The sequence below is a fragment of the Mustela lutreola genome, chromosome 2, assembly GCF_030435805.1.
Source record: "Mustela lutreola isolate mMusLut2 chromosome 2, mMusLut2.pri, whole genome shotgun sequence".
Taxonomy (NCBI): Eukaryota; Metazoa; Chordata; class Mammalia; order Carnivora; family Mustelidae; genus Mustela; species Mustela lutreola.
Genome location: NC_081291.1, coordinates 15,980,024 through 15,993,371, shown reverse-complemented (window position 1 = coordinate 15,993,371; position 13,348 = coordinate 15,980,024). Strand labels below are relative to the sequence as shown.

The following is a 13,348-nucleotide window of genomic DNA, read 5'->3' as shown; positions in this document are numbered from 1 at the left end:
AATCTCTGTTATCCTGTGGGTCTTCTTTACCATATGACAGTCCTTCTGAACACGCCCTTGTCCTCATGTCTTCAGCTCCTGAGTATATAACCAGCCAGTCCTCGGGATCACATGGCAGCAGCTCTTTCTGCCCACGGCTCCTGTCCCAGGGCTTTGATAAACCACCAAAGACACCAAAGACGTCTCAAAAATTCTTTCTTGGTCGTTGGCTCCGGACCTCACTCACATTCTAAAACTTTATCACTGTGAGCTTATCTTTCAACAGCCAAAGGTGAAATGGGAAAGTAATGAGAAAATCAGAGCCAACGAGGCGAGAAGTTTGTTGTTTCCCAGGGGCGATCTACAGACAGCCTCACGCCAGGGTTAGAGAACCTTCCAGCTGCCAAAGACACAGCTGCATTACAAGAAACAGAAAAAACGGTACCCGCTTCCAAACGGAATGAACGCAGGGCAGGGAGTCCTTCCCGGATGGCTGACTTTGGGTTTCTGCACCGCCCGAGGAAAGAAGGCTCCAAAGGCGTCACGGTAGTCATTTAACTGATTGCTAATTAGGGATCTGCGGTTCAAGGGCAAGGGCTGGGTTTCATCATCTCCCTCTCCCCGCCACCCCCCACCTCCTCACTTCGGGAGTTAAATACCCAGCCCCACAGAGTACTTAGAGCCAAAGGGCATTTTTTTTTCCCAGCTACTCAGATCCTATCCAGGTGACAGGAGCGCTCCTCCTACCCAGCCTTACATCCTCTCATGCAGAGCTCTCTGAAGAAAAGAAGAGATAACTGCCGGTCTCTGAGGTCGGGACCTTCTGATATTAACACTCTTTCATTGATTTCTGCCTTCCTTTTCCTCTCTGCCCTTTTTCCCTTCCTGCGGCACTGCTAGAGTTCCTTCAGGTTTTGCTTCCCCCAAAGTAATGGAAACAAACGCAAAACAATATACATGACCATTCCTTCGTGTATGGAGGGGGTGATATATGTTTTGCTAAGTATTTGCATGATGATCATTGACGCAGCCAATTACAATCAGGGGAGCAGAAGACACCAGAAGTCAGATTCTTTCCAAATCTCATTTGGCTCCTTGCTTTAAAGTTCCTTCAGCAAAGAAGTTAAACAAACCTTTAACAGGGCCACTAACATGTGGCGAAACAGACTAGAATGTTCTCTGCACTGCCCAACCTCCAGAAATGACCAATGAGGGGGTTAAGTGAAGTTGCCTAAAGGAAGAAAAGGGAGAAGGGAATACACAGGAGTCTGGAAAAGACACAAACGGGAAAATCACGTAATGCTCAAGTAACAACTGCAGCTGATTTACATAAACGGATGGAAAGCATCCATTAGTGATCACACGTTTTAACTGGAAACTACAGACTCGTAACCCTTGGAAAACCTCAGGAGACTGGCCCTGAGGTGTGGAGTCGGTGGTGACTCAGGACTTGCTGTCTTTAAGAAGGGAAGTGACTTATAAACTAGTCCTTGTAAACTAGTGCTTGTAAACTGGTCCCTCAAAGTAGGCACAGACCTTACTATGTCACTCCGTATAGAATCAGAAGCAAGCAAACTGTCTATTCCGTCTGAGCCTTACTCCTTCTCGTAATGGACTGGGTCTATTGCCTTTTCTTGGGGCATTTTTAGGGACGTGGGGAAATACCCATTACAGGGGTCTTAAGGATCTGGAAAAAAATCAATAAAATCCTTGATATAAACCATTTCTCGTTTTTCATTTTAAGTCTTTACATGAAGCCCATTTATTATAATCAATTTGTTTCCGTTAAGAGTGACAGATCTATTTTTTTTTATATCATGTTTATTTAACAACTGATCTTACTGCAAACATTTTCCACATACGGCTTCTTCATGACTCTCTTTCTGGTAGGTCTGTCCAACAGAGATTTAATGTATAGCACAATTGAGTGATTCTTTACACACTAACTAAGCCAAACTCCAAAACGGAGCTTACAGAAGATATACAGGAAAGCCCTACTGGCCAAAGTCTTTAATATTCATGACTATTTTTGTTTATTGCAGAAGAGGTATTCTGCTTGCTTCGTGTCCCTGCTTTTTGCTTTTCTGTGTGAATTAAGTTCATTTCCCTCCGTGATAATGAAATGAGTTCTATCCTCTGCGGATGGCAAGAAGGAATTATGGGGGTTTATGGTAAAACTGAGCAGGAATCTGATTGAAGGGGAAATTTTCATAATTATATAAAAGTATAAGAATGTAAGCCTTTGAAAGAAATTAAGATTGTAAGTGATGGGAAGAGGGTGGTTTTTATAAGTGGGACCTATTGTTTTTCCCAGCTTCTGACGTCAGGAGAAAGATAACTCTTGCCTCTTTATAGATCACGTTCCAAAGCTGTCGTAGACTTAGAGGGGACAGACAGAGGGAGCCTGGAGCCCTAGCTCTGGCCCAAGCCTTGCCACCAGCTGTGGGACCTTGGACAAATTCCTGCCTTTCTGAGCTCAGAATCTATAAATCAAAGGTGAGCAACAGAAGGTCCCAGGCACATATCCCCATAAATAACCAAACCTCCCTCTGAGCCTCTGTTTTCTTACTCCCCCCATATCCCCAGGGTTGTTTCAGGATTAAATGAGGTAATATATGGAAGATAGTACCGACATATAGTAAAATGCTCTTTAAATGGAACTTTGTTCAGTAATGATGATTAAGGGGGTGTCTGGGTGGCTCAGTGGGTTAAGCCTCTGCCTTTGGCTCAGGTCATGATCTCAGGGTCCTGGGATCAAGCCCCGCATCGGGCTCTCTGCTCCTCCGGGAGCCTGCTTGCCGCCCCCCCAACCTCTCTCTGCCTGCCTCTCTGCCTACTTGTGATCTCTCTCTCTCTCTCTCTCTGTGTCAAATAAATAAATAAATCTTTTAAAAAATGATGATTAAGGTGATCATGGCAAGACATTCAACTCCTGGATACTCATCTGGGTGGATTTTAAATAGATCTAACACCAGAGTGAGGTCAATGATAAAGGCTTCAAAGTCCACGGACATCTAGTTGTCTCCTTAGTTCCTGACAAAGATACTCCACACGTTCATCCTCCTGGATCTTTTACTGATGTAACATTTCAGTTTGTAAAATGTGTTCAGCCACATTTTCTCATCCGATTCTCGAAACAATTCTGTGAGATAAACAACGCGAAGAATCTGAGGATCGGGCGCCTGGGTGGCTCAGTGGGTTAAGCCGCTGCCTTCAGCTCGGGTCGTGATCTCGGGGTCCTGGGATCGAGTCCCGCATCGGGCTCTCTGCTCAGCGGGGAGCCTGCTTCCTCCTCTCTCTCTCTGCCTGCCTCTCTGCCTACTTGTGACCTCTCTCTCTATCAAATAAATTAAAAAAAAAAAAAAAAAAAAAAGAATCTGAGGATCAAGGAGGTTACAGGATGTGGCCGCGAGCACACTGTGGTCTTGAGGCCGAGCCCACCCTATGGCCCTGGTTCCTGACTGGACATACAGAATCTTCTCCACCTCACCATTCCCCAGAACAGACCCTGAGAGGCTGCTCCCAGGAGATCGCCCTCAATATCCCTCCAGCTACTTCCCTAATTACTGATACATAATTTATGTTGATCCATTTAATTTTCTAAAAGAATTTATTTATTTATTTATTTATTTATTTAGAGTGTGCATGTGCATGAGCTGGGGGAGGGACAGGGGGAGAGAAAGAATCCCAAGCAGACTACACTGCACGCAAAGCCCAACGTGAGGTTCACTCTCACAACCCGAGATCACGATCCGAGCCAAAACCAAGAGCCAGAGGCCCAGCTGACTGAGCCATCCAGGTGCCCCTTGATCCGTTTAATTGTTTTAAAAAACCATATACTTAAGAAGAATGAGATGCCATAAAAATCAGTAAGCTGTAACTTCAAGATGTGTAGAAGCTACTAACTTATAATCTAAACCAAGAAGACAAAGAAACAGAAGAAAAGCTACTTTGACTCTCCGTGTCCATAATGAAACCGCTCCCTAGTTTGTTTCCAAAATGCATTCGGCTACCTGAGTCTGGTCAGGTTCACGTGAAGGCTCTTCATGCCCTGCGTCAGGCTCTCATGGTACAATCACGCATCCTATTCCAATCGTCCTTTCTATCATTCCATTTGTTATCCATCACACCTCTCTCAAGACCAGAGTGTCTCCCTGACCCATTCCCAAAAACATCCTCTTCACTTTAACACAAACAACTGCCCCAGCAGTCTTTAGTGATCCATCTCACAGAAGGAATGAGTCTGAAAAGAGCAAGAAGTGGGAGATGGGAAATGGCCGAGTCTAGGGAAAGGCGGTCTCTTGCAGTTATGTTAACTCAACTGCTTGCCTTTGGCCTCATCTCTTCGATTAACTGTAGAAGGTCCGTATTATTTGGCAACTATTACAAAGGGAGGATAGAATTTAAGAGTAAACTATCTTCTAGTGCTTGGCTCTGCTCAGAGTCAACATTTCATGCAACGAATCACATCTCCCATTTGTTACTTTGACCAACATCAAGAAGTTAGGGCTACCACACCCAAGACCAATCCCTAACAGACTGGACTCCTAGAGAAGGAACCAGCATCCAATATGGTGCCTCAAGGAAACTGGGTACAACCAAATACTGAAGATAATTCTAAGTAGAGAGCTAAGCTGATGCATCCCAAGCAGAAGCCAACAGTTCACTAACTCACACAACTGCCACTGCAAGGCTGGCTCCCAGGCCCAGATCACACAAGGGAAGGGCTGGTACTTCCCAAACCATGATGCTGAGGTGGCAGAACCAGGTTTGAGACCAAGGTCTATGCCAGGGAAGAGGCAGGTGCTTCTCAGAATATGCAGATTCAAAGTTCCACAGGTGAGGGGTCCAGGTGCCACTCCTGGAGCTTTACATGTGACCCCACCAGATCCCTGTGTGCTGCCCTACCATGCCATGGACCAGGAAGGACCCTATCCCTGCCGGATGAGTCCTGATGACTCTCCCCAGTAAATGCTGTTCCAGAATGCCCAATGGGGTGAAACCCTTCTAACCACTATCCTTGTCTGATCTCATGTACCGCTCAAAAACATCCTAGGAAGCACTAGTATTAGCACTGTCCATAATAGATAACAAAACTGAAGCACACAGTCAATCATTCAGTTCAAGGTCACATACTTAATAACTTATTTGAACTTGGGAAATCTGACCCCAGAGTCCAAGTCCTTATCCCCTCTTCTCTACCCTCTCAAAACTCCTCAGAATACTCACATCAGCTTCTGAAATTTTGGAGGCCTGTTCTTTTATTCGGTGATGCCACCATTTCTCGACTTCCTTTCTTGTCTGCAGTGTGTACTCTTTCGTCCACTCTCCAGTGGCACTGTATATATCTCTGGTGCATCCCAGAATCACTCTCCTTCCCCTGCTGACGATTCCTGGCTGACCTTCTAGGTGGCTTTTCAGAAAAGAGACGTAAAAGCCCAGTTTCCGCCAAGCAGAAGCCATTCTGCAGAAGGTGGGGAGATCCTGAAAAAGAGGACAGAAAGCACACACTTAGGAGCTGCCCGGGACCCTCTCGTGTGAGTTTGTTCTCCCGTTTAGTCTAGAGTTCCCTGAACATGCACCTGCTTTCTTCTTATCCTTCTCATGACTTCCTTCCCTGGAAACTACACCACAGAACTTCAGCTGAGCTAAGCACACACTCTTTAATGGAAAATATAAAGGCACCCAGTGTTTCCAAATGCCAAAGACACAAAACTCCCACAGGAACAAGGGGAGACTACCAGCTGGGCCAGCCCCTGCCACAGGCTCCCTGTCTCCTTCCCCCATAGGCCCGGCCCAGGGTCTATCTAGCCAGCTTCCTTCCCCATCATCCAGGCTTCAGAGGAGCTCCAAGCACATGCTGGCCTGTCCCGAGGCTCAACTGTCAGAAGGCATCTCAACACCTGAGAATGTAAATGGATTCCACCTCTCTGGGGAGCAATGTGGTAATAACGTGTCTACACCCAAATGGGGATCCCCAAGACTCAGAGGGACACAGCATAAAGTGTATGCAGGGCTACAATATTGATTTAAAAAAAGGAAATTTTCAATTTTTAATATTTATGGCCCCTGCTCCTGGGCTCCCTGGGAAACTATACTTTAACATTTACCAAAATCAAAATGATTACGCAAAACCTCCAAGTATGGGCTGCACACTGCCCATCTGCTGCATTTATGAAATAACCAAAAAGGAACATTCCAAACAAAGATTATTAAAAAAAAAAAAAAAGGAGAAAACTTCCCTTGTTCCCATAAGATTAAAGGCATACAGCCCTGCATAAACTAGAAGTTTAAGGACTGCAACTTTCTGAAATGTCCTTTGTCTAATGATATGTAACTTTTTATGTAAAAAAAAAAAAAAAAATACAATCCTACACCAAATGTTCCTTTGCTGGAGCTTATATAACCCTACACCAAATGTTCCTTCACAGAGCACTCTCTTCTTTGTGAAGACTGTGTACCCCAGCAGCTATCCTAACTTGGCCTTGAATAAAACTCACTTTCTTTTAGAAATTCTAAAAGGTTCGTTCAATGTATCTCGACAATATACTACAGAACTTCCTGATGCATCAGACCTGTTCCCTTCCTTTACTTTCCAGGCCCTGCTCTTGGACATTCCACCACCAAAGCCCTGATCCCTGGCTTCTTCCTGACAACAGATACAGCCATTTTATTAGAGAACTATAACCATTCCAGCAATGTGAAAGGTGTGGCTCATGTCTTCTATTTAGAATCAACTTGGCCCTTTTCTTCCTTAGCTCTGTCTCATCTAGTTCCTTGCCTAGAGGCTTGGAATCTTGTCTTTTCTTCCACATCTTTCCAAAGCATCAATCCCCACTACTTCACTCCTTTTTGGATAGTCAGTCCTGACCTCACCCTCACTTGGGGCTCAAGTTTAGGTTTTCTGAGAATGATGAAGGCAGCGACATGTGGTTAGAATGGGACAAGCCTGAGAACTGGACCTGAAATGACAATCATATATGGGCAGAGAAACGTATGGGAAGAGTAGGAGACAGGCAAATAAAGAGAACACAAGAAAGAAGCACATGAGGGCATCTGTGTGCACCCAAAAGAAAATGCGCAAGAATGGATTAGGGAAAGTGCATCTTAAAGAAGACAAATTTTTAACAAAAAATACAATCTTGGCTTTTGCAAAGACTAATTCCGGGTCGCCTGCGTGGCTCAGCTCATGATCTCAGGGTCTGGGATCCAGCCCCGCATCAGGCTCTCTGCTCAGCAGGGAGACTGCTTCCCCCTTTCTCTCTGCCTGCTTGCGATCTGTGTTAAATAAGAAAAGTCTTTAAAAAAAAAAAAAAAAAAAAGGCTAATTCCTTGGGGGACTTCAGGCAAATCCTATCGGGAACCTCATCTTCCTTCTAGGATGAGGTGGTAAATCCACGTGATCTCTGAGGGGTTGCGAACTTTAATGCAGTGGCAAGGATCTCTGGGCCACAGAGATGCACTGGACGGCCTTTAACTGAGTCCAAACCCCCCAGCCCAGGGAAGCAAAGATCCAGGGATTAACTGGGGCAGAGGAGCAGTAGGAAGGGAACTTGAATACAAGACTACGTGTACATGTGAATTCTTCTGGTACTGGAAAAGGTCCAGAGCTACAGTCAGGGTCTTTGGCTCCACAAGTCTGAAGACCCGGATCTCAGAGACTTCCAGGTCAGAAACTGCAGGGTTCCGGGGACCAGCGAACTCAGCCCTCACCTTCCTCTCCTGCCTCCAGCAAGTCGGAACCTCCCGATCCGGGAACAGAGTTCTCCTCTCCAGAAGCCTCTCGTCCCGTTGAGCCCCGGGCTGGGGTTTACCTGCTCACAGGCTCCGGCCTGCGGCTCCTCACGCCTCTGTTTCCACTTTTAGGCGAACACTGCCAGGACAGTCACTATGGGCGCCGCCATGTTGGCAGAACAACAACTTTATCGGTAGCGGCTGGCGCAGACACAGACAGACGGGGGCGGAGCCGAGGAAAGCGGAGCGCTGCCGGGGATGGACTCCCGGCAGTCTGTGGGGCGGAGGCAGCTGCGTGACGGCCTCGGGCTCCGCCCCCATTCCCAGGCACCGCCTCCCGGCCTCCAGCCCCGCCCTTCGGCCCAGTTCTCTGCCCTGTCTCTGGCTTCACCAAAACCAGAAACTTAGGGGTCAGGTTATTCCAGGTGCTGCAGACCTGTGAGAGACATCAGTTTAGTGGCCCCAGAATACACTAGATGGCAGGTAGAGTAAAGAGCACTGGGGGAGTCTTGATGTCTGGATTTGAATCGCGGCTTAGCTACAACTGCCTGCCGGATGTGGGTAGGTCTTATGACCTCTTATTCCTTAACGATGGTTCAGGATCTTCTTCCATCATATTCCGTGATTTTATAGCCCTGGGAAGGGAATTATCCGGCCATGACTGGGGGTAAAGTGTACTTTTCTCACCTGAAGATGGGCTGGGGTCAGGAAAGCAGGACCAACCATTTCTTTGAGAAGCTTATGGACCCCCCAACCCAACCTCTCCCTCCCTCCCCACTAGTGTTTCTTGCTACACATGAACGAGTCAATGAATGAATTTTAAAGGACCAGTGGTGTTAAGTATGATTTTCAAAAAGGTAAAGCCCATTGAAAGGAGATTTTGAAGAACTCATATATGTGGGCAATCAGGAATACTGAAATGAATTTGGTAATTGTGCAAAACTGGTTGATATCTTATAGGACAAGAAAAAGTAATGTTTGAGAACCATCTTTTTCTACAGGGCTGAAATCAATTGTATCTCTATCAAACAAAATTCAGCCCATTACCATCCATATTCTACATTTTAACTTCTTTTTTCACTTACGCTTTTGCAGAGCTGGACAGCAGGGGACAAGCAAAGGTGTACACTCCTGGAGAGCCCGGGTGGTTCAGTCAGCTAAGTATCTGCCTTTGGCTCCGGCCATGATCCGGGGGTCCTGGGATCAAGCCCCACATCTGGCTCCCTGCTCAGCTGAAGCTCCCCTTGCTTGTGCTCTCTCTCTGTCAAATAAATAAATAAAAAAAAATTTTTTTTTAAAGTGCATACTCCTCTAGCACTAGATAATCACCAGACCAACCCTCCATCCAAGGGACACACAGGAATCTTTTCTGCCCATTTCCAAGTCTTTAACAAAGTTTCCTGAAAGTTCAAAATCTAAATACTTTGCTATTCAAAAGGTGGTCTCCAGGCTAGCATCAGCCTCTCCCCAGAACTTGCTCGAAATGTCAAATCTCATCACACCCAAATTGGCTGAATCAAAATCTGCATTTTAACAAGATCCCCGGAGAAATTTTTAGGCACAATGAAGTTTGAGACTCACTGTCTTCGAGTGTGAGCTGTAGAAAGGATCTTGAGAACACTCTAGTCCAGCCTGCTCATTTTACAGGTGAACAAACTGAGGCCCTACAGAACTGACTGTCTAGCTCAAGGTCATAAGCAAGTTGGTAGAAGGTTTGCAATTCACCACTGGACCTCTAGCCTGCTAGATAGTGCCCTTCCCAAATTGCAGAATGGATGGTCATTAGGAGCTTGGACAACTTCCACTGCAATCCTCACACTTCAAAGATTAGGACACTGAGACCCAGAGATTGGATACAGCTTGCCTAAAGTCATAAACAGCCAGTTGATGGCAAAGCCAGGATTCCAATCCAGGTCTTCTGATCTCTCCACCCCTAACACTAGATACTTAATTTAAACTGACACCATGGAAGCCTTGACTCTCACATTAACATGCTCACTTAAAGTAATTTAGCCTTCAGGTACGTCATGTTTTATCCATATATAACTAGAGCGCCCTTTCTCTAATTTATCCAAAATACTAAATTCTAAGTAGCCTCCACCCTTATTTTGGTTCAAAATCTCTCTTTCCTCTTAAGAATTAAAGTTAACATTGACATTTCTAGGAGATTATTTCAAACAGAATCTTTCTAAAAGTCATTTGCTTTACTGGAAAGTTGCTATTTTTACATCAAAGAAGACAGTAGCATGAAAGCAAATCCCTTTCGTTCTTAAAGAGCTTGCTGCAAAGATGCATTATTGAATGAAAGAGACAAGTTACCGGGTCATGTAGGAAGTTACCCCACTTTTTATTTTTTAAAAAGGTAAGGAAACAGATGAAATACATTTGTTAGTATATGCATGGAAAAAAATCTAGAAAAATATGTCCCTGACTATTTCCTGAGATGATCTCTAGGGACAGGGTGGACCTACTTTGTTTTTATGACAGTTTTTGTGTTCCTTTTGTTTTTTCTATTAGCTTGTGTGGGAGACTGAATAATGCCCCCCAGAGATATCTAAGTCCTAATCCCTGCATCCTTGGAATGGGACCTTATATGGCAAGAAACTTTGCAGAAGTGATTAAATTAGGAATCTCTCCATAAGATTACCCTGGGTTATGCTGGTGGGCCCCATATGCCATCACATGTGTCCTTCTAAGAGGGAGGCAGAGGGGAACTTTGAGACAGCAGAAGAGGCAACATGATCCCTTGAAACAAGATACCACCGTGCTGATCTAGAAGATGAAGGACCACAAGCAGAGGAATGCAAGACGTACAGCTCTGGAAGATGAAAAAGACAAGAATGTCGGTTCTCCCCTAGGGTTCAGCAACTCCCCTTCTAGAGAGATAACCCGAAGAGCTGAAAGTGGGATCTTAAAGAGTTACCTGCTCTCCCGTGGTCACAGAGGCATTGTTCACAATGGCCAAAAGGTGAATGCACCCCAGTGTCCACTGAGTGATGAATGGATGAAGGTACCTACAACGGAATAGGATTCAGATTTGAAAAGGAAGCTACGTCTGACTCATGCTACAGCCTGGATGGGCCTTGAGGACATTTAATTTGCCTAAAAGGCACAGAATGTCAGTTTGGGAAAATGAAAAGGTCCCAGAGGGGTGGATGGTGAGGAGTCGTTGCCTAACAACAAGAAAGTATTTAATGCTACTGAGTTAAACACTTACAGATGGTTCAAATGGTACATTTTATGAATATTTTACTACAATTAAAAAAGAGAGAGAGAGAAGAAAACAGATCCTCTCCTAGGACCTCCAGAGGGAGTGCTTCCCGGTTGACAAATCAGTTTGGACCCAGTGAAACTGATGTTCCAGCCACCAAGTTTTGGTGTTTTTTGTCACCACAGTCGTAGGAAGTGTCATGGTTCAGCTTCCATGACTTGCAGACCAGGCAGAAGGAGAAGCAGGTTCCCTGCCGACTGAGGAGCCCAGTGCAAGACTCGATCCTAGGACCCTAGGATCATGATCTGAGCCAAAGGAAACCACTTAATCAAATGAGCCACCTAGTCGTCCCTAGATTTTTCTTTAAATAAAGAGATGAAGCCCATCACCATGTCTTTGGTTTCAATCAGGGCAGCTTCGCTTCTCTACCCTCTGTTTATTTCCTTACCTCTCCCCCCTGGCTCTACATTCTCTTTGTCTGATACAAAAGCGTGCGTGTCAGCAATTTCTAGAATGAGGAGTCTCCATTTCTTTGACCATTTCTTCCCTGCCGTGTAAAAACAAGACTACTCCTCCATCTTACCTCATGAGTGAGGTAAGGTAGATCTACTAGACCTGACCTAGAAGTGCAGGAGTCATAAATAATTCCAGCTTGACATTTATTTCCATGCCTTTGTGACCTTTCCAAAAATAAGTCAGTGGGACAGCCATGTAAATTCTTCCCTGAGCGTATCACGTCTCAGGTATTGATTCAGGTCTTCCGGGAACGGCTTTCAGTCGTCCAGTATGGAGATGGACGTGAACCCCAAGATTCTTGCTACTATATGGATTGTTTTTCCAATTTTAGTATATGTGCTGCCGAAGCGAGCACATATGGATTGTTTTTCAATAAAAAATGCCGCAGCCTTGATAATCCAATCACGTAAGATGTAGACGGACTTATTACCTATGCTTCCCAATGCTCCTGTTCTTCCCTCTTTCCTGATCAAAGCTCCTGGACTTCCCTTGAGTAAACCACTCCTTTACCCCAATTCTGAGCCATTTAGCCATATGGCCTTGACCCCTCATCTCCCAGGTCTGAGGTCTGACTGAATCCAATCTGTCCGTTCTATCCCCTGACCACGGAGATAGTCCAGGCAGACACTTGACTTCCGCCAGAAGCCTGAGCCTTATGCTGGGAACGTTAGAACCAGGATTCTCTTTCCTGGTTGCTAGTTGCTGCCTCAACCATTTCAGGACCCTTTAGGAGAGTCTACTAAGACTAGATGCAGGAGAAGGAGTGGGTCCTGGAGCCACAGAAGGATCTGCCAGATCAAGCCCTGCCTGAAGCTAGATCACTTTTCAATTTCCCATACACAGGGGCCAGGGAGGCCCCTTAGTTGTTCAAGCTAGTTCAACTGGGGTTTTCCATTTATCACAACAAAAGTTATCCTGCTATACCTGCCTACACAACTGACAGGGACGATGCCCTTCTCCCTCCACATGGAATCCATCTTCAGCTTTTGTTACCTATGCTGTCAAGTAGCTTTCCCCAGCCCTCCACTCTTGCTGGGAGCCTAATACAACTCCCCACCCAAGTTGAGGCTCTCCTCCCCCCTCAGCTGTACTGTTGCAATAGCCTCCTTACCCCATCCTAGTCATCGATCTGCCACTGTAGACAGTACACAGTGGGTGCTCAGTATATGTCTTTTATTTTTTTTTATTTATTTTTTTAAAAGATTTTATTTATTTATTTGACAGAGAGGAATCACAAATAGATGGAGAGGCAGGCAGAGAGAGAGAGGAAAGCAGGCTCTCTGCTGAGCAGAGAGCCCAATGCGGGACTCGATCCCAGGACTCTGAGATCATGACCTGAGCCGAAGGCAGCGGCTTAACCCACTGAGCCACCCAGGCGCCCCAGTATATGTTTTTTAAATGCAATCTTTTAAAATTGTCAACTTCACAGATTCCATATTTGTGAATTCACCTACTCTTGGAAATTGATGCATAACTCCAAAATCAATACTCATGGCACGTTCATGGTCATTCACAGACATACACGGGGGAAAGAAAAAATGTGAGTGCCCCTCTCCTCCATCCCATGCATGTTCCCAGCTGAGGCTGAACAAGGTGACACTCCATTTTCTTGTTTTGGCTCTTATGCTATCAACAGGATCTTTTCCCCCAGGATATTACATGCCATTAAAAAAATATATTTTTGTACTTTTTGCTAGTGAGTTCAGGGTTTAAAACAGCTCTGAAGAAAAGTGCAGAGATGCGGGCTCGTGTTCCCAAACACAGGAAAGCTGCAATGTGTCTTATGGAGAAGGTATGTGTGTTAGATGGCCTTCATTCAGGCATGAGTTACAGGGCTCTGGGCTACAAATTCAATGTTAATGAATTTGCAATATATATTAAATAAGGTGTCTTTAGCAGAAACCCACA

General features: G+C 45.3%; 1 protein-coding gene across 3 annotated transcripts in view; it reads right to left on the bottom strand.

Annotated features, from left to right (window-relative positions):
* Nucleotides 1–7,948, bottom strand: part of LARS2 (leucyl-tRNA synthetase 2, mitochondrial) — a 151,185-nt gene extending 143,237 nt beyond the window's left edge. For 2 of the 3 annotated variants that reach the window (XM_059160674.1, XM_059160676.1), the window contains exons 1-2: nucleotides 7,794–7,948; nucleotides 5,209–5,463 (exon numbers count right to left, since the gene is read on the bottom strand). In XM_059160674.1, the coding sequence (XP_059016657.1) occupies nucleotides 5,209–5,442 (234 nt within the window). In that variant the 5' untranslated portion in view covers nucleotides 5,443–5,463; nucleotides 7,794–7,948. Of the gene's footprint in view, nucleotides 1–5,208; nucleotides 5,464–7,692 lie in introns of all 3 variants that reach the window. The other variant, XM_059160675.1, reaches the window with a different exon arrangement.
* Between the last annotated feature and the right edge of the window lie 5,400 nt (nucleotides 7,949–13,348).